Raw genomic sequence first — 26,639 nt, 5'->3', positions numbered from 1 at the left:
TATGAGCCTGCACCCCTGTTGCTTTGCATGAAAATTTCTGTCCAACCAGCAATTTCAATTTCTGCCCACTAGAGTGCAATGTTGCATCATAATGTAATAATACAGTCTTTATTTATTATTATTAAGAGTGAATTTATTGTTGTTGTTTTGTTTTTTTTCTTTCAGGCTGTTGTAATGAACTGTGGACTAGATTGCAGGTTACATTCGTATAATCATCAAGGAAACTATACGGAAGAATGGAAACTGATGAATCTTAGTGATCCCACAAAATTGGGAGGGGCTGTTCCAGGAAAGTGAAACTCATAGCTAATATTTCCTAAGCCAGTTGCTTTGGCACAGCCAGCAGGAAGAGAAAGGAGCCATGGCTTCTGCTTCTTACATGGAGGATTTGACTTGAATGAATGAATGAACGAATGAATTTTATTTCGAACATGTCTAAAAGAAAAGAAAGAAAGAAAGAAAGAAATAATAAAACAAAAAGTGTATGTACATACATACATGCACGCATAAGTAAAAAAAAACAAAACAAAACTAATAATGCAAGCATCATCAAATCATAATAAACACAAGTTCGAAATAGGAGTGGGAAGAAGTGCGCACTTTTTTAAATTTCCCACCCCTTCCCTACCCATTATAGTTTATATATCTATTACAACTTTATCCATATCAATATATATATATATATATATATATATATATATATATATATATATATATCCATATCACTGTATATATGCTACATAAATATCCACATCAATTAACATGTTTACCACAGCCATTAAATTATATAATCATTGGTCTATACTACATAATGACCCCCTATCTGCTTATGCCTTATCATTTTAGCAATTTATTTTATCCCTCATCTTCCATATACCAATTTATAAAAAAATCTTCCATATACCTCATCTTCCATATACCTATTTACTTGTTCTATTTATCTGACTGTCTTCACTGATCAGGTGGCTTGGCAGCCTGTATATCTTTAGGGTTTCAGCCTATGTACTACGAGACTGTCTGCCCTGACTAAGGTAAAAATGTGACACAGCTTAAAAACAAACCAACCAACAAACAAACAAAAACAGTCTAAAATGTGCACTGGAAAATCTTTTTAAACTCATCTTACTCCTTCAGCTCTTAAAAAAAAAAAAAAAACACAACCTCACGTGCAACAGAAATGTAGACTACCTTATAAGTACATCCCTTTTTGGTTTACCAACCAACAATTACAATCTCCACCCACTAGAGAGTGATGTTGCATCATAAGGCGTGAACTGTGGACTACATTAGACTGTGTTATATTCGTATAAACAAGGAAGGAAACTCAAAGGAAGAATGTAAACTGATGAGGCTTATTGACCCCACAAAAGTGGGAGGGGCTGTTCCAGGAAAGTGAAACTGATGGCTCATATTTGCTAAATGAGTTATTTTGGCAGAGACAGGAGGAAGAGAAAGCAGCCATGGCTTCTGCTTCTTACATGGAGGATTTGACTTGTTCTGTCTGTCTGACTATCTTCACTGATTCGGTGAGCCTTCTCTGTGGCCACTTTTTCTGCAGAAAATGTATCACAAACTCTCTGAGCAAAAAGGACCAGTGTCCACAGTGTCAGACAACTGTGCCAAAAGAGGAGAAATATCTCCCAACCAACCACATTCTGAAAAGCCTTGCTGACAAAACTAAAGAAGCTGAGAAGATAAAGAGAGAACAGGGAGATGAGACCACAGGGGTAAGTTTGATATTTTTTGTTGAAATAATTTAACACTGTATGTGCTCATTGTAGTGCAGGTGCCTGCGAGTCTTGAAGCAGGATAGTTAACTCTGTTGTTGTAGTCTTCTTTTTCTCATTTCCTTTGTTGTTATATTGCTTTTCATTTCATTTGTTGTTGTTTTTTTTTATTGTTATTATTATTAAAGGTTGCTCAGTTCTTGTGCCCTGAGCATGAAGAAAAGCTGAAACTGTTCTGTGAAACAGATCAACAATTAGCCTGTATCATATGCCGAGATGGGGAGAGGCATAATGGACACAAATTTAAACCAATCAGAGAAGCAGCTACATCTCTGAGGCAGGAGCTGGAGAAGGGTATGGAGCACCTTTCTGATGAGATCCATGCCATAGAGAGCTTAGCCAGTATACAGAGAGAAGAAATAACAAAAACCCACATGAAGTCCCAGGAGCTGATGACCCAAATCAACACCCAGTTTGAGGAGATACACCAGTTTCAGAGACAGAGGGAAGAGGAGATTAAGAATGAGCTAAAGGAGAAAGAGAGAGAGGCTGTAGAAGAGATGACTGAGAAGTTACAGGCAATGGACCTGGTGTTGTCTGAGAGTAGAGAGCTGCAGGTGAAGGTGACAGCTGCTCTGGAAATTTCAGACTCAGTGAAGTTCTTGCAGAGCTGGACTGAAGTGAACAACATGCTGACTCCAGAGTGTTTGTTCAGGCCCAGAGCAAATGATCTGCCGGTGGCCCGTGCTTCTCTCAGTTTGGGTCCTTATGAAAGTAACTTGCAGTTCTTTGTGTGGAAGGATATGGTTCAGGTGGTCAAGCCCCGGGCAGGGCTGCTCTCACTGAGAAGAGAAAATACAGATGTAACTGTGTCTGATGACGGACACAGTTTGCTTTGTTCTCCTAAAAGCAGCCAATCTCAGCCTGGTGCCTTATCTGGTTCCCATCTGTATCACACAAGCAATAATGCATTTAAAACCAGTCTATTTGGCTCTGCCCAACTCAAGAACTCTTTTGAATTTGGCTCTGCCCAACCCAAGAACTCTTTCACATTTGGCTCTGCCCAACCCAAGAACTCTTTTACAATTGGCTCTACCCAACCCAAGAACTCTTTCACTTTTGGCTCTACCCAACCCAAGAACTCTTTTACATTTGGTTCTGCCCAACCCAAACACTGTTTCACATTTGGCTCTGCCCAACCCAAGAACTCTTTTCAATTTGGCTCTGCCCAACCCAAGAACACTTTTGAATTTGCCTCTGCCCAACCCAAGAACTCTTTCACATTTGGCTCTGCCCAACCCAAGAACTCTTTTCCATTTGGCTCTGCCCAACCCAAGAACTCTTTCACATTTGGCTCTGCCCAACCCAAGAACTCTTTTCCATTTGGCTCTGCCCAACCCAAGAACACTTTTGAATTTGCCTCTGCCCAACCCAAGAACTCTTTCACATTTGGCTCTGCCCAACCCAAGAACCCTTTTGAATTTGGCTCTGCCCAACCCAAGAACTCTTTCACATTTGGCTCTGCCCAACCCAAGAACTCTTTTCCATTTGGCTCTGGCCAACCCAAGAACCCTTTTGAATTTGGCTCTGCCCAACCCAAGAACTCTTTTCCATTTGGCTCTGCCCAAAACGAGAACTCTTCTACATTTGGCTCTGCCCAACCCAAGAACCCTTTTACATTTGGCTCCGCCCAACCCAAGAACTCTTTTCCATTTGGCTCTGCCCAACCCAATAACTCTTTTACAATTGGCTCTGCCCAACCCAGGAACTCTTTTGAATTCGGCTCTACAGCTGCAATGAAACCTTCTGGATTTGGCTCTCCCCATGTGCCTCCAACATTTGGTAGTTCATAATTTAGTAACCCAGATGATGGGCGACATGAAAAAATTTCTTTTGCTGTCAAGACAAATCATGCCTTCAGTGTCAATGAGTTCACCTCAGGGCAGCATTAATGGGAGACAGAGGTTGGACTGAGGAATTACTGGGAATTAGGGGTGAAAGGTCTTGGGAAAGCCTGCAGCGCCTACTCAAGACTCCACAACATCTGGAAGTCCAACATCTACAATCTCAATACCAAGATCCACTTGTACAACACCCTGGTCAAGCCGGTTCTACTATATGGGGCGGAGTGCTGGCGAGTAACCACAAGCAACATGCAAATTGTCAGCTCATTCCACAATGGATGCCTGAGAAGGATCTACCGCATATTCTGGCCCAATAAAATATCTAATAAGGAATTTACAGAAGAACCGGCTCCCGAAATGTGATATCAGAAATCAAACACTGTCGTCAGAAATGGCTTAGACATGTACTCTGGATGCCCCCAGACAGATCCCCAAAGTGGCCCTCAGATGGACACCACTGGGAAAAAGAAAAAAGATTCCAACCCAAGATCACCTGACGAAGAACGGTAGAGGCCGAGATGTCAGAGATGGGACTCTCGTGGGGTGAGGCGCAGATGGCAGCCAAAGACTGGGATAGATGGAAGACTATCATCGATGCCTTATGCCCCATCAGGGGCAAAGACGATAAGTAAGTCATTTCCTCAAGTGTGATGGCCAAAAATATGGCATCAAAAAAAAACAAACAAACAAACAAACAAACAAAAAAAACAGGCGATCGTTACTATAAAACCAGTGTTTCATAATATAGTATAGTATTTTAGAGTATGAAGTCAGTCTCTGTCTCCTCTCTTTTTCTAACCAACCCAGCATCTTGCACACCTTGGATTAGAATCTATGTTCTGTAAAAACTTGTGTATAGAATGAATATCATATCAGCATAATTATACCTGGTTCTTGACCATAATACCCTGGTTTTAATTATACCATGTAAAATAAGAACATGTGTCCTGTGAATACTAAAAATGCTTTGCTTTCAAAAATGAATATTATTGTGACTTGCAACATTTTTGCATGTTATTTTTGTTTTGTAACTTTACTTTGATCAATGCAAAGTGGAATACATGTAAAAGTGTAAAAATGAGCACCAATAAAGAATAATAATTAAAAAAAAAAAAAAAAAAAAAAAAAAAAAAAAAAGATATTGGCCTGACATTTGATTTTCTTTGATATGCTTTGCATGCATGTATGAGTGCATTAGATGGGAAGTGGCAAGGCTCTTATGTGTGTATGTTAGGAGTTAAGTCCAAATTCATAACATAGATGAGAGAGAATGAACCAAATTCAGTCAGATCTCTAAGCACATTTTAATCTGAGTCCCCGTTCTTGCAATCTCCAAAGAGTGAATGTTTAGTGATTAGTTGAGTGATGATGATTTTGTTATTTTGTTTTCATTGTCTGATGGACATTTCTGCTTTGACTGGACAGTTTACAACAGCAAGGGAGAAGTAGAGGGCATGACATGAGGCCTTAGACTGAATTAGATCCCAGGATGTCACAGATACCTGAAGTACACTTTAGTCAACTGAACTGAAAGCATGGCCTGTTATTTGAATTGGTGTCTTTTTACTGTATTCACTGTGTTACAGTAGAATACAGCATTACTTGCACCTGTATATTTATCCGACATGCTGATCAGATACACTCCCTCTTGATCCTTAAGATCCTCCACCTCTGGTCGACTGATGGTCCCCCAGAGTAGAACTAAGAAGTATGGTGATGCTGCATTCTGTGTCATTGGCCCTCGTCTCTGGAATAGCCTCCCAGATGAGGTCAGGCTCTCTGACTCAGTGGCTAGCTTCAAAAAAAAAAAAAAAAAAAAAAAAATCTCAAAACCTATCTCTTTCGACTTGCATTTGCATAATTTTGTGTGTATGTATATGCATATCTATGTATGCTTGAGTGTGTGAATGTCTGTGCGCGTGTATGTTTATGTGTCCGTGTGTGTGTGTGTGTATGTGTGTTGGTGGATGTGGAGGGATTGGGCGAGGGGGGCAGTTTTGTTCCCAATGGAGCAACTGTGGGTCTCTTTTGTATGGACCTTGAGTCTGGAATAAAGCATATCTATCTATCTATCTATCTATCTATCTATCTATCTCATCCCATTGATTTTTCACTCTTGAAACAAAAATGAACAAATTGTGGCATTTGAATATGAAGTGCAAAAAAAAAAAGTGTCATAGAAAACTATCCATACATCCATTATCTATACTCACTTTTTGTCTGATTGCTTCATAGCTTTGTCTGTTGATGTAAATCTGTCAGCGGTCATAATTCCCCCTCAAAATTATTTATCAGCATAATTCATCATTATGTCGTGTGACAGAGCTGCAATGAAGTGAGAAACTATGAAATAAGTTTTCATATACCGCATGTAAACTCTCAAATAAAATTCAGCCTGTGACACTATTATTAATATGTTATGCTGAGCTGAGCGCAGTGCGAGGCTGGCGCCGGCGCCCGTGCACACTGCGGCCAAACTGAAAAATTTTTAACTTGGGTGCTCACCGAGTGATGACACCTCGGCGCGTCCAATAGGAGAGAATAGTGGAATCAGAAAAAATTACTTTAGCTGGCTCGAGGGCAGGGATACTCAATACCTGAACCTGGGGGCCACTTTAGGAAAATGGCAAGGGGCCAGGGGCCAGTTGACAAAATGACAACTTTAATGATGCTTGATTACTTCTTTCTTTCATTTGTTTTATTTTCACAAAATGTATCAAAAGGTAAGTGCAATTATAGTCTTTTATGGCTTGGCTTTTCATTTCTATTATGTCCATGACCAAGGCCGTAGCCAGGATTTTTCAAATACCGAGGTCAACCCCAACTCAACCCCCTGAACCACCACCCTGACCCACCCCAAGGTCGAAAATAAAGAAGTAAATAAAAACAGATCAGTGCTGCTAATGACACTTTTATTTAATTATCATAACCTAATGGATGCAAGCATCAGCAACCAGCCTAAAGAACGTGTACTGTATGTATTGATTTTACTGTAGCAGAGATCACAGCATAATGGTCAGTAAATGTACTGCAGCAAGATCCGAAAACAGGAATAGCAACACTAGCTTGAAATTTCAAACTTCGTAAAATCTATGTTCTGCTCTGTCCTCAGTTACGTTTCTTTCTGGCACTTTTTTTATTTTGCTGTTATTTACACTGCAAAAACGCAAAATCTTACCAAGATTATTTGTCTTATTTCAAGTCAAAAACGTCTTATTTCTAGTCAAAATATCTCATTACACTTAAAATAAGACATGATCACCTCAGAAGTAACTTGTTTTTAGACAGTTTTCACTTGTTTCAAGTGAAAATTCACTTGAAACAAGTGAAAATTTGCTTGTTTCATTGGCAAAATTTGCCAGTGGAAAAAGTGAAAATTCACTTGAAATAAGTGAAAATTAGCTAGAAACAAGAAACAAATTTTGCCAATGAAACAAGCAAATTTTCACTTGTTTCAAGCAAATTTTCACTTGAAACAAGAGACAATTGTCTAAAAACAAGTTACTTCTGAGGTGATCATGTCTTATTTTAAGTGTAATGAGATATTTTGACTAGTAATAAGACATTTTTGACATTTTTGTCCACCTTCGGTGAACAATAAAGATTTATTCTATTCTATTCTATTCTATTCTATTAACTGTATACTGATGAGACTGCTTTAAAACTGCACTACTTTTAAACCAGCTATATAGGCTACAATGGTATTTACATAATGAATAGTCAAAGAAAGTAATTAATTGGCTTTACAACTTCCAATTGAAAACTCTCAGTATTGTTATGCTAGTCCAGAAGTGTGGATGACTGTCTTCTAAATAAGCCATAATTAAAGAGGATGAGTACGTTTCCCTGTTTCACAGAGCAGTGATCTGCCACTGGCTGAATGCCTGCATCTTCTTTCATTGATTCCGTTACAATTTCAGTGGCGGTTAGCAAGTCTAGCCTACAGTGACTGTTTAGCCTGTTAATGTTATTGCACCTGTGTTGACTGTTTTTCCTCATTCTCATATTGTCCTACCTAAACCCTCACCTTCTCTCCTCTCTCCCTCCCCTTTTGCTGACTTATCTGCTGCTCCAATTCCAAATGATAAGACCGATTGTTTCAGCCGTTGCGCAGAGATAGATTTGCTTGAACGTATCTTCCCCATGATCTTTCCTGACACCGATACTTTTTTTTCCCACACTGACATGACACACTGACACTCGGCTGTCAGAGTGAGACAGGCTAGTGCACGTCACATGACACTGCGTTACTTACTGCAGCAACGAATGATAATGCAATCAAAATTATTATTTTCTCTATAGGGAAAAAAAATATGTTTCAAAATAAAAGTCAGCTTGAAAAAATGGAAAATGATACTGGAAAAAAATACTGAGGACATGACCTCGGTGTCCTTAACAGATAGATAGCACGCTAGGTGAAAGCCCCTTAAACGAATAATGAATAATTGCAGTATTACAGTCAGTGCATATCACTGTTCCCATTTTGTGAATGAAGCCTGTTGATTTTATAATGTTCAAAAGGAGTGTGATATGGCCTCATTTCAGTATTAACCTCTGAGCAAGCTGCCCATTCTGTTAACATTTTGCGAATAAAGCCTCATTTTGTTGTAACTTGATCATTTCATCATTAATCATTGCATGGCAGTCTTTTATTCAGTGAGGATTGGCCTTGGATGGAAATGTAGCTGTTTTCTGTAGGTTTCATTAATTTTTAGACTAGTTATGTAGCCTGTGACAAAATTAATGTTTAAATGTCCGATATAAGACAGACAGGTTTTTTGGGGTCGTGCTCTGAGACGAGTGAACAGCAGGAAGGCAGCCGGCCAGTTGACATCCCTGGGCGTCTACTAAAATCCTGCGCTAACCAGCTAGCTCCGGTGTTCACATCCATCTTCAATCTGTCCCTGGCCCACTCTGTTGTTCCAACTTGCCTTAAAAAGTCCACCATCATCCCTGTGCCAAAAAAGACCAACCCAGCCGATCTAAATGACTACTGCCCTGTAGCACTGACCTCTGTGGTAATGAAGTGCTTTGAGAGACTCATCAAAGACTTCATCTGTTCATCATTGCTGGACTCCCTGGACCCCCTTAAGTTCACCTATTGCCCCAATAGGAGTACTGGTGACGCCATAACACATGTCCTCCACTCCACCCTCTCCCACCCACTGGTGGGGAATTATGTGCGTCTGCTGTTTATTGATTACAGCTCAGCATTCAACACCATAGTTCCCCACAGACTGGTCACCAAGCTCAGGGACCTGGGTCTGAATCCCTCACTCTGCTCCAGGGTTCAGAGCTTCCTGACCGTCAGACCACAGGTGGTGAAGGTTGGAGCCCACACCTTCAGCTCCCGTACCCTCAACACTGGTGCCCCCGAAGGCTGCATACTGAGTCCTCTGCTCTACTCCTTTTACACCCATGACTGCACAGCGACACACTGCTCCAACATCATTGTGAAATTTGCGGATGACACAGTGGTGGTAGGCCTGATCTCTAACAACAATGAGATGGCTTATCTGGAGGAGGTGGAGCTTTATTAGGTTATTGGTACAGCAAGTTATTATTGTAAATTGTGGACCAAGTTCAAGTTTTAGGAAACATTATCCATTGCTAACAGCTAAAAAAATGACTCTCACTGTGATATGTATGCAAATATGAACCATTTATTTTACTTACAGTGTCAGGTTTAGTCCCAAGCTCTTAACAAACTTGCATTTACTATACATTCACCTAGCCTACGCGGTCTGCGGTCTGATGCATTCACAGTTGGGGAAAACTCACTATACATTTAATAAATGATATATTCTGCTTTATTTGGCTCTGTTTCAAGATAATTAGGTCAATATCGTATTTTAATTATGAAACGCTAATAAGACAACGTGGCAACTGCATCTGGATTGTCTCTTCAGTTATTTAGTTTCATACTGTAGCATTTTATTCAATAAAAATTCATTGCTGTTTGGTTAGTGTGTTTTGAAAAGCCACCATAAGAAATTTTATGCCAACAAATATACTTAGAAGACTGCATGTGTAAGTTGCTGTTAGTGTATATAATTGAATATTTGCTACATACTGTACTGCATAATACTCAATCACAGCATAGTTACAAGCTTAGTGTATTGCAAAATTATGAGCCTGCACCCCTGTTGTTTTGCAGGAAAATTTCTGTCCAACCAGCCATTTCAATCTCCGTCCACTAGAGTGTGATCTTGCATCTTAGTGCAATATTACAGTCTTTCTTTCTTTCTTTCTTTCTTTCTTTCTTTCTTTCTTTCTTTCTTTCTTTCTTTCTTTCTTTCAGGCTGTTGTAGTGAACTGTGGACTACATTAGACTGTGTTATATTCGTATAATCATCAAGGAAACTCAAAGGAACAATGTAAAGTGATGATTCTTAATAACCCCCCCAAAATTGGGAGGGGCTGTTCCAGGAAAGTGAAACTCATGACTCATATTTCCTAAGCCAGTTGCTTTGGCAGAGACAGGAGGAAGAGAAAGGAGCCATGGCTCCTGCCTCTTACATGGAGGATTTGACTTGTTCTATTTATCTGACTATCTTCACTGATCAGGTGACTTGGCAGCCTGTATATCTTTAGGGTTTCAGCCTATGTACTATGAGACTGTCTGCCCTGACTAAGGTAAAAATGTGACACATAGCTTAAAAACAAACCAACAAACCAACAAACAAAAACAGTGTAAAACGTGCATTGGAAACTCCACCACTTTAAAATGATTTTTTTCATTTTTCCATAAATGTCATTTAAAACTCATCTTACTCCCTCAGCTCTTAAAAAAAAAAAAAAAAAAAACCCTCACGTGAACAGAAGTGTAGACTACCTTATAAGTACACCCCTCTTTTGTTTACACCCTTCATATCACGTAAGGTTAGAGCAAAATTGCACTGATGTTTACTTACACTAATACATGGAGCCTATAACTTTACCACCGCTCCTTCTAATTTTCCTGTCTTAACTCTCAGGTCAGCCTTTTTTCTTTATTAGGTTATTGGTACAGCAAGTTATTATTGTAAATTGTGGACCAAGTTCAAGTTTTAGGAAACATTATCCATTGCTAACAGCTAAAAAGATGACTCTCACTGTGATATGTATGCATATGGGGAGAAATATGAGCCATATATTGTACTTAGAGTGTCAGGTTTAGTCCCAAGCTCTTAAAAAACTTGCAGTTACTATACATTCACCTAGCCTACGCGATCTGCGGTCTGATGCATTCACAGTTGGGGAATACTCACTATAAATTTAACAAATGATATAGTTTGCTTTATTTGGCTCTGTTTCAAGATAATTAGGTTAATAATTAGGGTAGAGTGTGATGTTGGATCATAAATGCAATGATACAATAATTACTTATTTATTTATTTATTTATTATTGTTTTCTTTCAGGCTGTTGTAGTGAAATGTGGACTAGATTAGACTGTGTTACATTTGTATAATCATCAAGGAAACTCCATGGAAGAATGTAAAGTGATGAAATTTCCTGACCCCACAAAACCGGGAGGGGCTTTTCCAGGAAAGTGAAACTGATGGCTCATATTTGTTAAACGAGTTATTTTGGCAGAGACAGCAGGACGAGAAAGCAGCCATGGCTTCTGCTTCTTACATGGAGGATTTGACTTGTTCTATCTGTCTGACTATCTTCACTGATCCGGTGAGCCTTCTCTGTGGCCACTCTTTCTGCAGAGAATGTATCACCATCTCTCTGAGCAAAAACGACCAGTGTCCACAGTGTCGGACAACTGTTCCAAAAGAGGAGAAATATCTCCCAACCAGCCACATTCTGAAAAGCCTTGCTGACAAAGCTAAAGAAGCTGAGACGATAAAGAGAGAACAGGGAGATGAGACCACAGGGGTAAGTTTTTTTGTTTTTGTTGAAATGTTTTAATGTTGTGTGTGCACATTGTAATGCAGGTGCCTGCGAGTCTTGAAGCAGGATAGTCAACTCTCTTATTGTAGTTTTCCTTGTCTTGTTTCCATTGTTCCATTGTTTTTCATTCCATTTGTTGTTGCTTTTTTTATTATTATCATTAAAGGTTGCTCAGTCTTTGTGCCATGAGCATGAAGAAAAGCTGAAACTGTTCTGTGAAACAGATCAACAATTAGCCTGCGTCATATGCCGAGATGGGGAAAAGCATGATGGACACAAATTTAAACCAATCAGAGAAGCAGCTACATCCCGGAGGCGGGAGCTGGAGAAGGGTATGGAGCACCTTTCTGATGACATCCATACCATAGAGAGCTTAGCCAATACACAGAGAGACGAAATAACAAAAACCCAGGTGATGTCCCAGCAGCTGATGACCCAAATCAGCACCCAGTTTGAGGAGATGCATCAGTTTCTGAGACAGAGAGAAGAGGAGATAAAGAATGAGCTAAAGGAGAAAGAGAGAGAGGCTGTAGAGGAGATGACGGAGAAGTTACAGGCGATGGACCTGGCGTTGTCTGAGAGTAGAGAGCTGCAGGTGAAGGTGACAGCAGCTCTGGAAATTTCCGACTCAGTGAAGTTCTTGCAGAGCTGGACTGAAGTGAACAACATGCTGACTCCAGAGTGTTTGTTCAGGCCCAGAGCAAATGATCTGCCGGTGGCCCGCACTTCTCTGAGTTTGGGTCCTTATGAAAGTCACCTGCAGTTCTTTGTGTGGAAGGAGATGCTTCAGGTGGTCAAGCCCCGGGCAGAGCTGCTCTCACTGAGAAGAGAAAATACATGTGTAACTGTGTCTGATGACGGACGCAGTTTGCTTTGTACTCAGCCTTGTTGCCTTTCTGGCTCTAATCTGTATCAACAGTATAAGTATAATACAGATTTATATGGCTCTGCCCGAGCCAGGAGCTATGTCTGTGAGAGACACTCTGGACCTCGAACATGTGGTGGTTCAAATCAGACGTTCAGTGTCAATAAGTTCAGCTCAGGACAGCATTACTGGGAGACAGAGGTTGGACTGAGGAGTTACTGGGAAATAGGGGTGAAAGGTCATTTCCTCAAGTATGATGGCCAAAAATATGTCATCTCCAATGAGTCTTCAGCAACGCAGCTGAAATTTACAGATAGACCTCAAAAGATTGGGATTTACCTAAACTGCTCCTCCAAGGAGCTTTCCTTCTACGATGCAGACAAGATGAAACATGTTCATACTCTGAGCTCAAGTCTCATGTCCCTGCCAGTGTCAGCTTATTTTAACACTGGACCCAGTAAGGACATAGATCGTAACCCTCTAACAGTGTGCTGGTACTGAGCAGAGGGATGCTGGACCACAAGGAGCTTGGGCCTTTGTAAATTCAAAAACAAACAAACAACAAACAAACAAACAAAAAATAAATAAATAAATAAAATAAAACAAAAAAAGATAAATGTGATTCTGCTTGAAAATACACTGTTTCTTTTTTTTTTTTAAAAAACATAAAGCAACATCTGCAAAATGAATAGAATGAAAGAATTGCTAAAAAAAAAAAATAGAAAGTCATACTCATATTATCAGCTCATTTTGAAAAACTTAATGGTTTTGTGTATTAAATCATTGTTTGTATCTGCTCTGTTTTAAATCAACACACAGCATTTGATGTAACTCTGTCTTGTGCAGCTTGGATGAGCAGCTGTGTACTGTAGAAACTTGGGACTGTGTATGTCATTGGGTGATCTTTTCATGATTGTTGTTATGTATTTTCTGTCATGCAAGACTCTTGGTTATCACTCGTGGGATTTATTGATATATCATGTAAACAAAGGAATACTTATTGTCTAAATACTCATGTTGCTTTAGCAAAATGTTGCATGTTTAAAAATGAATACTATGACTTACTAACAAGATGTTATAATATTTTATCACCAAAGAATAATGTTTCTATAATCAACTTTGCCTTTGTTTCAATATATGTTACTTTGGCTTCATCAGTACAAAATAAAACATTTATTAACATGGATGAGCATGAATACAAAACAAATAAACTCCTGAAATTAAACTCACTTTTGACTCACAGTCCTATTGTTGTGTGTGTGTGTGTGTAGGGGCTGTCATTTCATTCAGCATTCTTTGTCTTTTGGTTCAAATTCTTTGCACAGCAGCAGAGTTTGATAGAATTTGGCAAAGGTTCAGGTAGAGTGGCATCTGTAGTGTATGCAGAGCCAAGGTAAAGCACCAAGAACCATTCTGACTGAAACCGCATTTGTTTAACAGGCAGGTCTCTTTTCTTAAATCCCAATGGGACAGATGAGAAGGAATTATACTCCAAATTATTCAGATCACTAACTGCACTCTTAGACCTTGTGATTGCGATGTGGAATATGTGGATGTTTGAGTGACTATGATTTTAATGATTTTGTTTAAGCTGTTTGATGAACACTTCTGCTTTACATCAGAGAAAGAGAGAGGGGAAAGATGGGGGGTGACAGGATGCAAAGGTCCCACACTGGATTAGGTCCCAGGATGTTACAGGTACCTGAAGTCGACGTCATCAACTGAACCAGCTGGAGGCTCCTAGGACTTGAATTCTGTTGATTTTTACAGTATTTACTACATAACAGAAAAATGCAGCATTTATGTTCTGTCACACATATACATTTGTAGCATATTCAAGAAGAGATCATAAATTTAGCATGTTTTGTACTTTCGAGTTTATGTATGTTTTCTTGCGTCGCTTTTATATTGTTTTAATGCCTTTATGCTCTATGTAAAGCACTGAAATGTGTTGCTGAAATGTGCTATACATATAAACTTGCCTTGCCTTGCCTTGCATTTAGGCTTTAGTCAAGGCAGGGTTGTATTGTTGTCATGTATGTGAAATGAAATGGATGAGATGCAAAGTCTGTGAACACTGACATCCAACTGAGAAAGATCAGTAATTTACAGTGAAGAAAACCTGCTTGAATTTGACAAGAAAAGCTTTACAACTGCTTGCAATATGGAAAACCGGGTCTATTGTTATGATATAGCCTTAAATAGTCATCAGCAAAATATAAAATTACAATGAAAGACACAGGCAATTGTATGTGAAAAATGACATGATGTAATTGTCGTGAAATAATTAAAACTGATTTGTGGATTAGACTTGACTGAAAAAATAACTCCTTCCCTGCATCCAGCTACACCAGACCCCACACCTCCTATCACAGCCTATTATTACAATAAAGTCCTCAGCAAAATTCATCTAAAAAATTCAGTACTGGACATACCAACATGTTCAGATAGATCCTGGTTTCAAAATGATCCACAAACTGGCAATAAAGTGGAATGAAGACAAGTTTGAAATCCTGTACTCCTAATTTAGATGGTAACTGGCAAATGGTGTGTATCTGGGTTTATTAAAGACACAATATAGGCCTGTATATATCAACTAAATGAGGATAATAGTTGATAAAAGGTTGCTGGAAGACAGCATTTCAAAGGCTGTATGCTTAAGTCCAAGGAATATAAAGCAGCAACGATTATCTTCTGAGGAAAAAAGTTAAAAATCCAAAAATGCAAAAACAAACTTTTAAGATTGTGATATAGTCTGATCAAGTCAGTAAATCATGACTGAAATAATGACTCAGGTTTTCAGACCAGCTCACAGACTGGGTGCATGACTCTTTTCTGTGGGACCCATGTGACAGACAGACAGCAGTGATGGAGGAGGTGCCACCATTTATTTAGTCATTACGACATCTTTATTTTTCATCTCTCAATTATGTCTTTATTATTTCTACTAGCAGTTACCAGTTTGGTCAACTTCAAAATTGGTGTCTTCATTACATCTGTACCATGGTATTAATGCTGTTGTTTGGTAGTAAAATTTAAAAGAACAAATTCCTGCACCAATGCTCAACTAGCAGTTCCAGTCTCTCCAGTAGAGTGTGATGCTGCACTTGCACTATTTCCACCACCAGCCATCATCAGCCTTCTACTGAAGGATAACGAACAGTAACTATATTTTTTACAGTTTGATGTAGTCAAGTTAACTGTGATAGGAAAAATCAAGCTTTTATTTTAGGGTAATCATCCTGGTACTAAGAGAAGGTGCAACTAAAATCTGATGAAGCTCAGTGACCTATCTCATAAAGATAAGGAGTGGCTTTTCCTGGAAAGTGATGCCTCAAATTTGCTAAGTCAGTCTGACACAGAAAGGAGGACCAGAGAGCAGCTATGCCAGCTTCTTGACCATAATACACTGGTTTTAATTTTTCCATGTACAAAAAAGGACATGTATCCTCTGAATACTAAAAATGCTTTGCTTTCAAAAATGAATATTATTGTGACTTGCAACATTTTTGCATGTTATTTTTGTTTTGGATATATGTAACTTTAGTTTTATTAGTGCAAAGTGGAATACATATTAAAGTGTAAAAATGAGCACCAATAAAGAATAATAATAATAATAATAATAATAATAATAATAAAAAAGGTTTTGAACTGACATTTGATTTTCATTGATATGCTTTGTGTGCATGTATGTGTGTGATAGATGGGAAGTGTCAAGGCTTGTGTGTGTGTATGTTAGGAGTTAAGTTTAAGTAAGTCCAAAGTCATAGCATAGATGAGAGAGAATGAACCAAATTCAGTCAGATTTGTTTTCATTGTGTGATGGACATTTCTGCTTTGACTGGACAGTTTACAACAGCAAAGGAGAGGTAGAGGGGATGCCATGAGGTCTTAAACTGAATTAGATCCCAGGATGTCAGATACCTGAAGTACACTTTAATCAACTGAACTGAAAGCATCCCCTGTTATTTGAACTTTTTACTGTATTCACTGTGTGCTAGGAGTCGGCCCTGTCTGTGTTTTTTTTTTTTTTTTTTTTTTTCCTGTTCCCCTCCCCCTGTGTCTTGTGTGTGTGTTTTTCCTTGCAGGCTGGGTGTGGCAGGCTCATTGGTCTCTCCCACTCACCTGTTCCACTCACGCACCTGGTTCTCATCACGTCGTTATCTCCAACAATCTACAGCCTTTATAACCCCGGTTCAGACCTCCATTCATTGCTAGTTCGTGATTTTTGCTGATCTGTTTTTTGATTCCCGGATTTTTTGCTCTGCCTTTAGACCCTGCCTGCCTGCCCGTGTCCTGCCTGCTGCGCCCAGCCTCTCCTGGATTTTCCCGCTTGTTCCTGTGTTTTTGTGAAATGTACCTTGTTCATTAAAGAACTCTGTTATTCAACCATTTCCGCATTGTTGGTTCTGTTCTTGTGAGCTCCGGCTTAACACTGTGTTACAGTAGAATATAACTAATAATTCATCATTATGCTGTGTGACAGAGCTGCAATGAAATGAGAAACTATTGAAGATGTTTTCATATACTGCATGTAAACTCTCAAATAAAATGCAACCTAAAACACAATTATTAATATGTGATGCTGAACATGCTCAAGTTGTTATTTTGTGTAAAAGTGTTGAGTTTTTTGGTGTATCCACCTGACTCATCTGCTTCGAATTCTGTTAATGATGCTGCACATTACCCAGATAGATTTGTTTGTTTGTTTGTTTTAGGCTGAAAGGGTCTTTCCTTAAAGAGCCTAGTAACCCTATTGGTGTAGATCACGACTGTGTTACCTCAATCATCAAGTATTTTGCCTGGGGATGTTGGTGTACCATGTATAGAGGAAGCCATTATCATAGGGGTGCCTTTGAGTGAAGCAGATGCACTCTGGGAGGTCAGGGAAGTTCTGCAGGTTGCAGTTAAAAAACATAGGGTCATCATACAAGCGGCCAGTTCACAACATTCAAAGAGGGAGTGTCTAGTCCTGGGGAATTGAGCTAATTTTAATTTTCAAGTTGCAAACAGTCTATTCGTCTTTTACCAGTAATAATAAAATGGCAGTGACAATCTAAAGTACTGTCTTTGTTCAGTGACAACCACAGCCAATCCTGGTGCTCCTCCTGCTGTTTAGAGCCCCTATGGACCTGGGAATAAATGAATATTCATATCGATTCTATCCCCACTGTGGGGCTCTGTACCTTCCTCCTGACTGAAAAAGCTGTTATCATCGAGGAGGATGGGGGAATCAGATCGAGGCTATCTTCAGAGCTAGTCTGATTATAGACTTCTCATAAGTGGCTTGGAGGGAGTGTGCCAGACACCTAAAGTTTTTATTGCCACATCCACCAAGCAATTGACCCTGGCAGTCATCCTTGCAAGCTACCAAACCAGATGCATATTCCATACCTAATAACACTTCAGTAAAAGATCTGGAGAGAAAGTGCATTCTCTGTTGGGCTGTAGCACACACATAATCCATGTGAACCTTCCAACCCACTGAAGTGTCAGTGAATACACCCAAATATTTGGAAGTGGTAACCTGGGTGACTTGGGAGGACAGAATACTACAAATTGCTACTCGAGTAGAAGTACTGTTACTTTGCTGATACTTTATTTAAGTAGAAGTTCTGCTGTAAAAATCTACTGTAAAAAGTAGCTCATTTAAAATGTGCTGTGTGTAAAAGTTACGGAGTTATTTTTTTCAAAACAATAACTGTTAGGTGTGACCTTCTCCATATAATTATAAAAGTAACAGAAGATAAAGTGGTCCTAATACTGTAGCTCCCTAAATGCTTTTTCATATTGCATCATTTTGGTGCTCGGCCCTCGGGCGTCTTCGGACTGCATGGATTACTGAATATGGAGGCCCAGCAAGGGGTTTCTCCTGGCTGGCTGGTTAACTGCATGTTTTTTGCCCCAAACTGCATGGGATTAGCATAAGATGGGCATGTCTAGAAAGGGGACACACAGAGCCCATTTTCATTCAGATATCTTGAGTTCAGCGGTCAAGGGACCCCTTTGAAAATGGCCATGCCAGTTTTTCCCTTGCCAAAATGTAGCCCAATTGTGGAGCAATACTTATCCCCTGCTGACAACCTGCCATGACATACTTGGTGTCAATGGATTCCATTGGTCATCTGTTTTCATATGATATACAGTATCATCATTTTGCTAAAAACTCAGCCTGCTACAGTGTCTGAAAGACAGTAGGCCTGTGTGAAGCCATTGGACTAAACCTATGAGATTCATGGCTTTTGAGAAAACATACAGGGCAGGAGCCCAAGAGGGCCCCCATCAAGGTTCTAGTAAGACCATGTGGACAGTCAGCACTGTTTCTGGTGCCTTTCACTGTACAGACTTTGGTAAATAAATGCAGAGAAGCTGGATCTAAACTGGAAAAGAGCTCTCCACTGCCCCTCGAGGCATGGTGAAGTACACAATTTGTATCCTCATCACGTATGTACCATAGTATTAATGTTGTTCTTTGGTAATAAAATTTACAAACAGTAAGAAAATCCCTGCACCAACTCTCCAACTAGCAGCTCCAGTCTTTCTTCTGCTGAACACAGTCAGCTCTCTGAGTGCTAAGGTGTTGATCAGTGGACCTCTACCGCCTCTACCGTCAGAAAAGGAGTTGAGAGATTCAGCAGATTGCTGGCACTGAACACATGGTTTGCAACTGCATGTACTGTCCATTCATTGCACTTCATTGACAATTTCAACTTTTTCTGGGACCGCAGACATCTATTTAAGGCAGATGGACTTTTCCTCAACAAGTCAGGAGTAAAAATGTTCATCTCCAACTTATCTTACTTCCTACGTCACCAATCTGCTCCCTCTGCCAAGGTCAGGTGACAAGAGGGGTTAAAACAAGAAGAAGACATAACAAAACTCAGCAGAAACCTTGACAGAGAGCCGCCTCAGCCTCCGCCTTGACAGTGCCTTCAACAGAGATGAGAGGAGGAGTCCTCGCCACCCTCACCAACTCCCACTTTGGAGGATTCACCCCCTTCACCTCCTTCACCCCCCCGAACCCCATCCAGGTCACCCTCCTCTCCAGCCACCCTTTCTCCCTCCTCCCCCCTTTTGGAGTTCACTGACCAGATGAAAGAGCTGGTCACTGCGGGGACCAAACTCACACCCCGCCCCACTCCCATTTTCTCTGCCCTAAACCCCCCACCTCCACCAATGACTTTAAGTCCTCGATCTCAGTTACGGCACCCACCCCCTCCACGACGGCTACAAAATCATCCTCTCCCTCCTCCCTCCCTCCCCCTCCTCCCTAACTGATATGTGCTGGGTCCAGGCTACAAGGCTAATGACACTCATATCTCCTCCCAGGAAAAGCCGGGGCCCAGTGTGCCGGTAGCTGGCCAAATTACTGTCTTGATAGGTAACAGAAAAAGAATGGTGAATCTGTTAAGAAACAGGAAGCACTCAACTGGTTTTGCAAAGTTATCAAATTTAGCATCCATTACACATCGTAGCATCGTATCATCCCTACAGCTGCTTGCATATTTTTAGTTGAGACGTGGCTAAACAGTGTTACTGGTACAGCAACACTGCTAGAGGCCTGTCCACCAAATTTTCAGTTCTATCAGTCAGTCAGGCAAAACAGGAGAGGAGGAGGGATTGCAGCCATTTTTCTACACAGTTAGTATGAAATGGCATTGACCTTGGTGATTTTGCATCATTTGAATATCTTGCTTTTGAGCTCAAGTCAGAACAAGCAGTACTTACGGTTACACTATATCGGCCACCAGGATACTCATCACCATTCCTACAGGAGTTTACAGAGCTGGTCTCACTTGCCATCACTAGATATGACAGGTTAATAATGAATGGAGACCTGAATATTCATATCAACAAAAAGAATGACACCAATGCCATTGAGTTTATGAACATACTGGACAGCTTTGCACTCATTCAGCATGTAACTGAAGCCACTCACCAGCATGGTAACACCCTAGACCTGGTAATAACAACAGGGTTAAACATTGAGAATGTTTCAGTGCTTGAACTGCCCATTTCTGACCATCACTGTGTGCTCTTCAATGCCACCCTGACCCTTAAATGGTTTCTGTATCCTGGGGGATACAAACATTTGGCAGACTATAGGGGGGAGGGACATCAAGTATCTGCATTTAATATCATGAGAAAGTCTTAAGGGGGGATGGGTCAAGTACCCAGGTCATGTGACTTCATGGCAGCATTCAAAACTAAATTGATACATTTATGTCAAACTCCAAAATGGCAGCCTGCGTGGACAGAGACACTGGCCATGAGATAAATGTTGTTATTTTTCTTGTTAATTATGTTTTGGGGGGATTTGTTTTTGAAAATATTGTTCTATAAGGATAATTTTAGGTATTCTTGTTGAAAAATAATGAATTACATTTACACATCTTTGATAACCAGGCATTGAATGTCTGTATCCTGGGGGATACGTTGTCCAGATAGGGGTATAAAAACAGGCATAATCACTCTCAGATATACTTATGTTTTGAAGCCTATACTTTACAGATAATCAATAATATAAAGGTGTTAAATATTGATTACACTTCATTTTACTCTTGAATGTATATTACTGATTAATTCATCAGTGTACATATGTTTTCAGGGAATTTCTACCAGTACTTTCTATGGTAAAAGAAAGAAAGAGGTGGCATCTCTTGTGTTGCCACCTGATTTTTCATCTGATTCAGATGAGGGAACCAGTGAAGAAGATGAGGAAGATGAATTATATGCAGAGGGCCAGTGTCAGGACACCAGCAGCAGTGACCATTCAAAGCTAGACTTGTTTCTAGCGTTCAAAACACATGTGAATAGCTTGTGTTCTGTTTTTCCCCCACTTTTTTGAAACTTTTTATACAAGACATGAAAGAGAATAGCTAATGAATTGCTTATAATATGTTTTAAAAGTTTACAAATGAAATATTTGAAAAATTGGAAAATGGTAAATTTATACCCTAAACGGGCAACGTATCCTGGGAGATACAAACTGTAAAATGAAAACTAAAGGTCATATTTTGAAAAAAATCATGAAATTGTGTTATTTTAGCCTAGATACAATAGAAAATAGCAATTAATTATTTTTCCAAAATTTTTATATATGCTTGCCCATTTAAGGGTTAACAAAAACTAAGAGGGAGTACTTGGTTACAAAGAGATTTCTTGATGATGAGGCAGAAGCTAACTTTGCTAATCTCATGAGATCATTTGAGCCACACAGTGGTGACTGCACTTAAACAATAACAGTGTTAAAAAAGCAAAGAGAACATGTCGGGCAGCTGAAAGAAAATGGAGGAAAACCAAGCTCACAGTTCACTGTAACATATACAAAGAAGCCATGAACACATAACAAGGAAATACGTCTGGCAAGAATGAACTGTTTTTCCAAGATTATCACAGGGAATTCAGGAAACTCTAGAATATTGTTCTCCACTATTGACCAGCTACTCAACACTGCTCCCACTTCACCACAGTTCTCTGCATCTAGATGTGAAGAACTTGCACTGTTCTTCAATAACAAAATAACATCAATTAGAACTACTATTCCTGTTAATCCAGACACCAATGCAAACGCAGGTGATCTCAGAAAATTCTGTTAAAGCTATGCAACCATGGGGAAATTCACCAGCATAACATTATCTGAGCTCTGTAAGACTGTTGAATGCAACTCCACTACCTCATGTGTTGACCCTGTACCTACAGCATTTTTTAAACGGGTGTTCAACAGTATATCAAGTCATGTCCTGGCAATTATAAACATGTCACTTCAAACTGGCATCTTCCCAGATGAGTTCAAAACAGCTGTTGTAAAACCTTTACTAAAGAAACCCAACCTAGATAGTAATGCACTAAGCAGCTATAGGCCAATATCAAACATACCATTCATTAGTAAGATACTTGAAAAAATAGTTGCAGCGCAAATAAATGCCTTTCTTAAAGAAAATAACATCCTGGAGGAATTTCAATCAGGCTTTAGAAAACATCATAGCACTGAAACGGCGCTTGCTAAAATTGTCAGCGACCTCAGACTTAACTATGATGAAAATAAGGTCTCAATTCTTATCCTCTTAGACTTTAGTGCTGCGTTTGATATGATTGACCATGACATCTTAATCAGCACCTTGAAAAATTGGTTGGTCTTTCTGACTGTGTGTTACACTGGTTTAAAACTTACATCAAAGGGATAAAGTTTTACATCAGACTGGGAGATCATGTGTCTGGGGAACAGGACAACTGCTATGGAGTTCCACAAGGGAGCTGCCTTGGTCCATTACTTTTCTCACTATACATGCTGCCACTCGGTGACATCATCAGAAGGCACAATGTATGTTTTCATAGTTATGCAAACGACACACAACTGTATATTTCTGCCGAACCAAATGATGCGACAGCGATAAATTCCATCACTACCTGTCTCATGGCAGTGAACAAATGAATGAGTGATAACTTCTTAAAGCTAAATGAAGACAAAACAGAAATCCTGTTAGTTGGCCCCAAAACAAAAAGAGAGATGCTGTCCATTAACTTGGGGAAACTGGCACCCAGGATTAAATCTGAGGTTACAAGTCTTGGCATTGTATTGGATCTTAGTTTCAAGTCCCACATTAACAAGTTGACGAAGACATCATTCCTCCACCTTAGAAACATTGCTAAAGTGCGACCATATATAAATCAAAAAGATGCTGAAAAACTAATACATGCTTTCATCTCAAGCAGACTTGACTACTATAATGTACTTTTTACTGGCCTTCCAAAGAAAACCACTGACATACTTCAGCTCATCCAAAACTCTGCTGCTCGCTTATTAACCAGAACCAGGAAGAGAGAGCATATTAGTCCGGTCTTAGCTGACCTACACTGGCTCCCTGTAACATTTAGAGTTGACTTTAAGGTTCTCCTACTTGTATATAAAGCACTTCATGGGCTAGGACCGAGCTACATTGCCAACTCCCTTATTGGCTATGCACCCCAAAGAGCACTGCGATCGTCAGCTGCTGGCTTATTGGTTCCCTACAACAGTTGAAAGAAAATTGGGGATGCCGCCTTTGTTACTTATGCCCCCAAACTTTGGAACACACTACCTTTAGACATCAGGGAAGCCAGCTCACTAGATATCTTTAAAAGAAGACTAAAAACCCACCTTTTCACTCTAGCCTTTAACTAGCTCCTATTTTATTCCACACTGTTGTCTTTTATTGTTTTAATTGCATCTTTTGTTTTATTTCAAAGTTCTCGTTTTTAGCCTTTTCTTTTTAATTCCACCCTGTGCTGTTTTTAATGTTTTATTTTAATGTTTTCAAATTTTCTTCTTTTTATTGTGAAGCACTTTGAGCTGCAATTCTTGTATGAAAGGTGCTATACAAATAAAGTTTTATTATTATTATTATTATTTCTATTATTATTCACTCCAGCATCATGTTACACTCGCAATACTTCCATCACCATCCATCATCAGTCCTCTACTGTAGGATAAACAACTGTAAACCATGTTTTTATAGTTTTTTTTTTTATTATTATTTTTTATTTAGGGTAATAATACAGGTACTAAGAAATGGTGGTGAAAACTGATGAAGCTCAGTGACCTATCTCATACAGATAAGGAGCGGCTTTTCCTGGAAAGTGACAGTTCAAAGTCCTTAAGTCCGTCTGGCAGAGAGAGGAGGAAGAGAGAGCAGCCATGGCTTCTGCTTCTTACATGGAGGATTTGACTTGTTCTATCTGTTTGACTATCTTCACTGATCCGGTGAGCCTTCTCTGTGGCCACTCTTTCTGTAGAGAATGTATCACAAACTCTCTGAGCATAAAGGACCAGTGTCCACAGTGTCGGACAACTGTTCCAAAAGAGGAGAAATACTTCCCAACAACAAGCCACATTCTGAAAAGCCTTGCTGACAAAGCCAAAGAAGCTGAGAAGATAAAGACAGAACAGGGAGATGAGACCACAGGGGTAAGTTTGTTATCTTTTGTTGAAATGTTTTAATGTTGTGTGTGCTCATTGTAATGCAGTTGTCTGTGAATCTTGGAGCGGGATAGTTAACTTCGTTGTTGTGCTCTTATTTGTCTCCTCTCCTTTATTGTTATACTCTTTTATTGTTTCATTTTTTTATTAAAGGTTGCTCAGTTCTTGTGCCCTGAGCATGAAGAAAAGCTGAAACTGTTCTGTGAAACAGATCAACAATTAGCCTGCGTCATATGCCGAGATGGGGAGAGGCATGATGGACACAAATTTAAACCAACCAAAGAAGCAGCGACATCCCGGAGGCGGGAGTTGGAGAAGGGTATGGAGCACTTTTCTGATGAGATCCATGCCATAGAGAGCTTAGCCAATACACAGAGAGAAGAAATAACAAAAACCCATGTGACGTACCAGCAGCTGATGACCCAAATCAGCACCCAGTTTGAGGAGATGCATCAGTTTCTGAGAAAGAGAGAAGAGGAGATAAAGAATGAGCTAAAGGAGAAAGAGAGAGAGGCTGTAGAGGAGATGACTGAGAAGTTAAAAGTAATGGACCTGGTGTTGTCTGAGAGTAGAGAGCTGCAGGTGAAGATGACAGCAGCTCTGGAAATTTCCGACTCAGTGAAGTTCTTGCAGAGCTGGACTGAAGTGAACAACATGCTGACTCCAGAGTGTTTGTTCAGGCCCAGAGCAAATGATCTGCAGGTGGTCCGCACTTCTCTGAGTTTGGGCCCTTATGAAAGTCACCTGCAGTTCTTTGTATGGAAGGAGATGCTTCAGGTGGTCAAGCCCCGGGCAGAGCTGCTCTCACTGAGAAGTTACAGAAGGGATTTAACTGTGTCGGATGACGGGCGCAGTTTGCTTTGTATGCCCAATAAAAGACTTACTAAATCAGATTACGTTGACTTTTCCCCAAAGTTTGTCAATCAGAGAGCCTTTGACAGATATTTGCCTTCAAGAACATCACACTGTAAGCCTGATTATAAAACACTGACTGATAGACACTTCAAGTTAAGGATGCATATTGTTGATGAGTCTGATGCTAGAGAACATTCATTCAGTGTCAATGAGTTCACCTCAGGGCAGCATTACTGGGAGACAGAGGTTGGAAAAGGGGATTACTGGGAATTAGGGGTGAAAGGTCATTTCCTCAAGTATGATGGCCAAAAATATGTCATCTCCAATCAGTCTTCAGAAACAGAGCTAACATTTACAGATAGACCTCGAAAGATTGGGATTTACCTAAACTGCTCCTCCAAGGAGCTTTCCTTCTACGATGCAGACAAGATGAAACATGTTCATACTCTGAGCTCAAGTCTCATGTCCCTGCCAGTGTCAGCTTATTTTAACATTGGACACAGTGAGGACATAGATCGTAACCCTCTGACAGTGTGCTGGTACTGAGCAGAGGGATGCTGGACCACAAGATGCTTGGGCCATTGCAAATTCAAAAACAAACAACAAATAAATAAACAAAATAAATCAATAAAATAAAACAAAAAAGAGATAAATGTGATTCTTCTTGAAAATACACTGTGCATTTTTTAAAGCAAAATCTGCAAAATAAATAGAATGAAAGAGCTGCTAAAAACAATAGAAAGTCATACTCATATTATCAGCTCATTTTGATAAAACTGAATTGTTTTGTGTATTAAATCATTGTTTGTATCTGCTCTGTTTTAAATCAACACAGCATTTGATGTAACTCTGTCTTCTGCAGCTTGGATGAGCAGCTGTGTACTGTAGAAACTTGGGACTGTGTATGTCATTAGGGTGATCTTTTCATGATTGTTGATATGTATTTTCTGTCATGCAAGACTCTTGGTTATCACTTGTGGGATTTGTTGACATATGTAAACAAAAGAATACTTATTGTCTAAAAACTCATGTTGCTTTAGCAAAATGTTGCATGTTTAAAAATGAATACTATGACTTAATGACAAGATGTTTTAGTATATTATCACCAGAGAATATAATTTCTATAATCAACTTTGCCTTTGTTTCAATGTATGTAACTTTGGCTTCATCAGTACAAAATAAAACATTTATTAACATGGATGAGCATGAGTACAAAACAAAAAAACTCCTGAAATTAAACTCACTTTTGACTCACAGTCCTATTGTTTTGTGTGTGTGTGTGTGTGTGTGTGTGTGTAGGGGCTGTCATTTCATTCAGCATGCTTTGTCTTTTGGTTCAAATTCTTTGCACAGTAGCAGAGTTGGATAGAATTTGGCAAAGGTTCAGGTAGAGTGGCATCTGTTCTGTATGCAGAGTCAAGGTAAAACACAAAGAGCCATTTTGACT

At 39.6% G+C, this 26,639-nt stretch overlaps 3 protein-coding genes across 5 annotated transcripts; all 3 read left to right on the top strand.

Annotated features, from left to right (window-relative positions):
- The first annotated feature begins 1,440 nt into the window (after positions 1 to 1,440).
- Positions 1,441 to 25,699, top strand: LOC115361944 (tripartite motif-containing protein 35-like). Of its 3 annotated transcripts, none has more exons than XR_003928466.1 (3): positions 1,441 to 1,727; positions 1,916 to 3,728; positions 25,476 to 25,699. XR_003928466.1 is itself a non-coding variant. In XM_030055664.1 (2 exons), the coding sequence occupies exons 1-2, from the start codon at positions 1,461 to 1,463 to the stop codon at positions 3,578 to 3,580; spliced, it is 1,932 nt and encodes a 643-aa protein (XP_029911524.1). In that variant the 5' UTR covers positions 1,441 to 1,460; the 3' UTR covers positions 3,581 to 4,704. The 3 variants fall into 3 exon arrangements, 1 of the variants encoding a protein (XP_029911524.1); XR_003928467.1 differs by lacking the exon at positions 25,476 to 25,699 and adding an exon at positions 12,617 to 12,639; XM_030055664.1 differs by lacking the exon at positions 25,476 to 25,699 and having other exon boundaries at positions 1,916 to 4,704.
- On the top strand, positions 11,211 to 12,922 carry LOC115361946 (nuclear factor 7, brain-like). The gene is made up of 2 exons (XM_030055665.1): positions 11,211 to 11,498; positions 11,680 to 12,922. The coding sequence occupies exons 1-2, from the start codon at positions 11,232 to 11,234 to the stop codon at positions 12,877 to 12,879; spliced, it is 1,467 nt and encodes a 488-aa protein (XP_029911525.1). The 5' UTR covers positions 11,211 to 11,231; the 3' UTR covers positions 12,880 to 12,922.
- LOC115361447 (nuclear factor 7, ovary-like) lies at positions 24,056 to 25,738 on the top strand. Its single transcript, XM_030054817.1, has 2 exons — positions 24,056 to 24,325; positions 24,491 to 25,738. The coding sequence occupies exons 1-2, from the start codon at positions 24,056 to 24,058 to the stop codon at positions 25,736 to 25,738; spliced, it is 1,518 nt and encodes a 505-aa protein (XP_029910677.1).
- The last annotated feature ends 901 nt before the right edge of the window (positions 25,739 to 26,639 follow it).

The sequence above is a fragment of the Myripristis murdjan genome, chromosome 7 (assembly GCF_902150065.1).
Source record: "Myripristis murdjan chromosome 7, fMyrMur1.1, whole genome shotgun sequence".
In the NCBI taxonomy this organism is placed as follows: domain Eukaryota; kingdom Metazoa; phylum Chordata; class Actinopteri; order Holocentriformes; family Holocentridae; genus Myripristis; species Myripristis murdjan.
The sequence above is the reverse complement of the archived record's forward strand: the minus strand, read 5'-3'. Positions and strand labels throughout refer to the sequence as shown.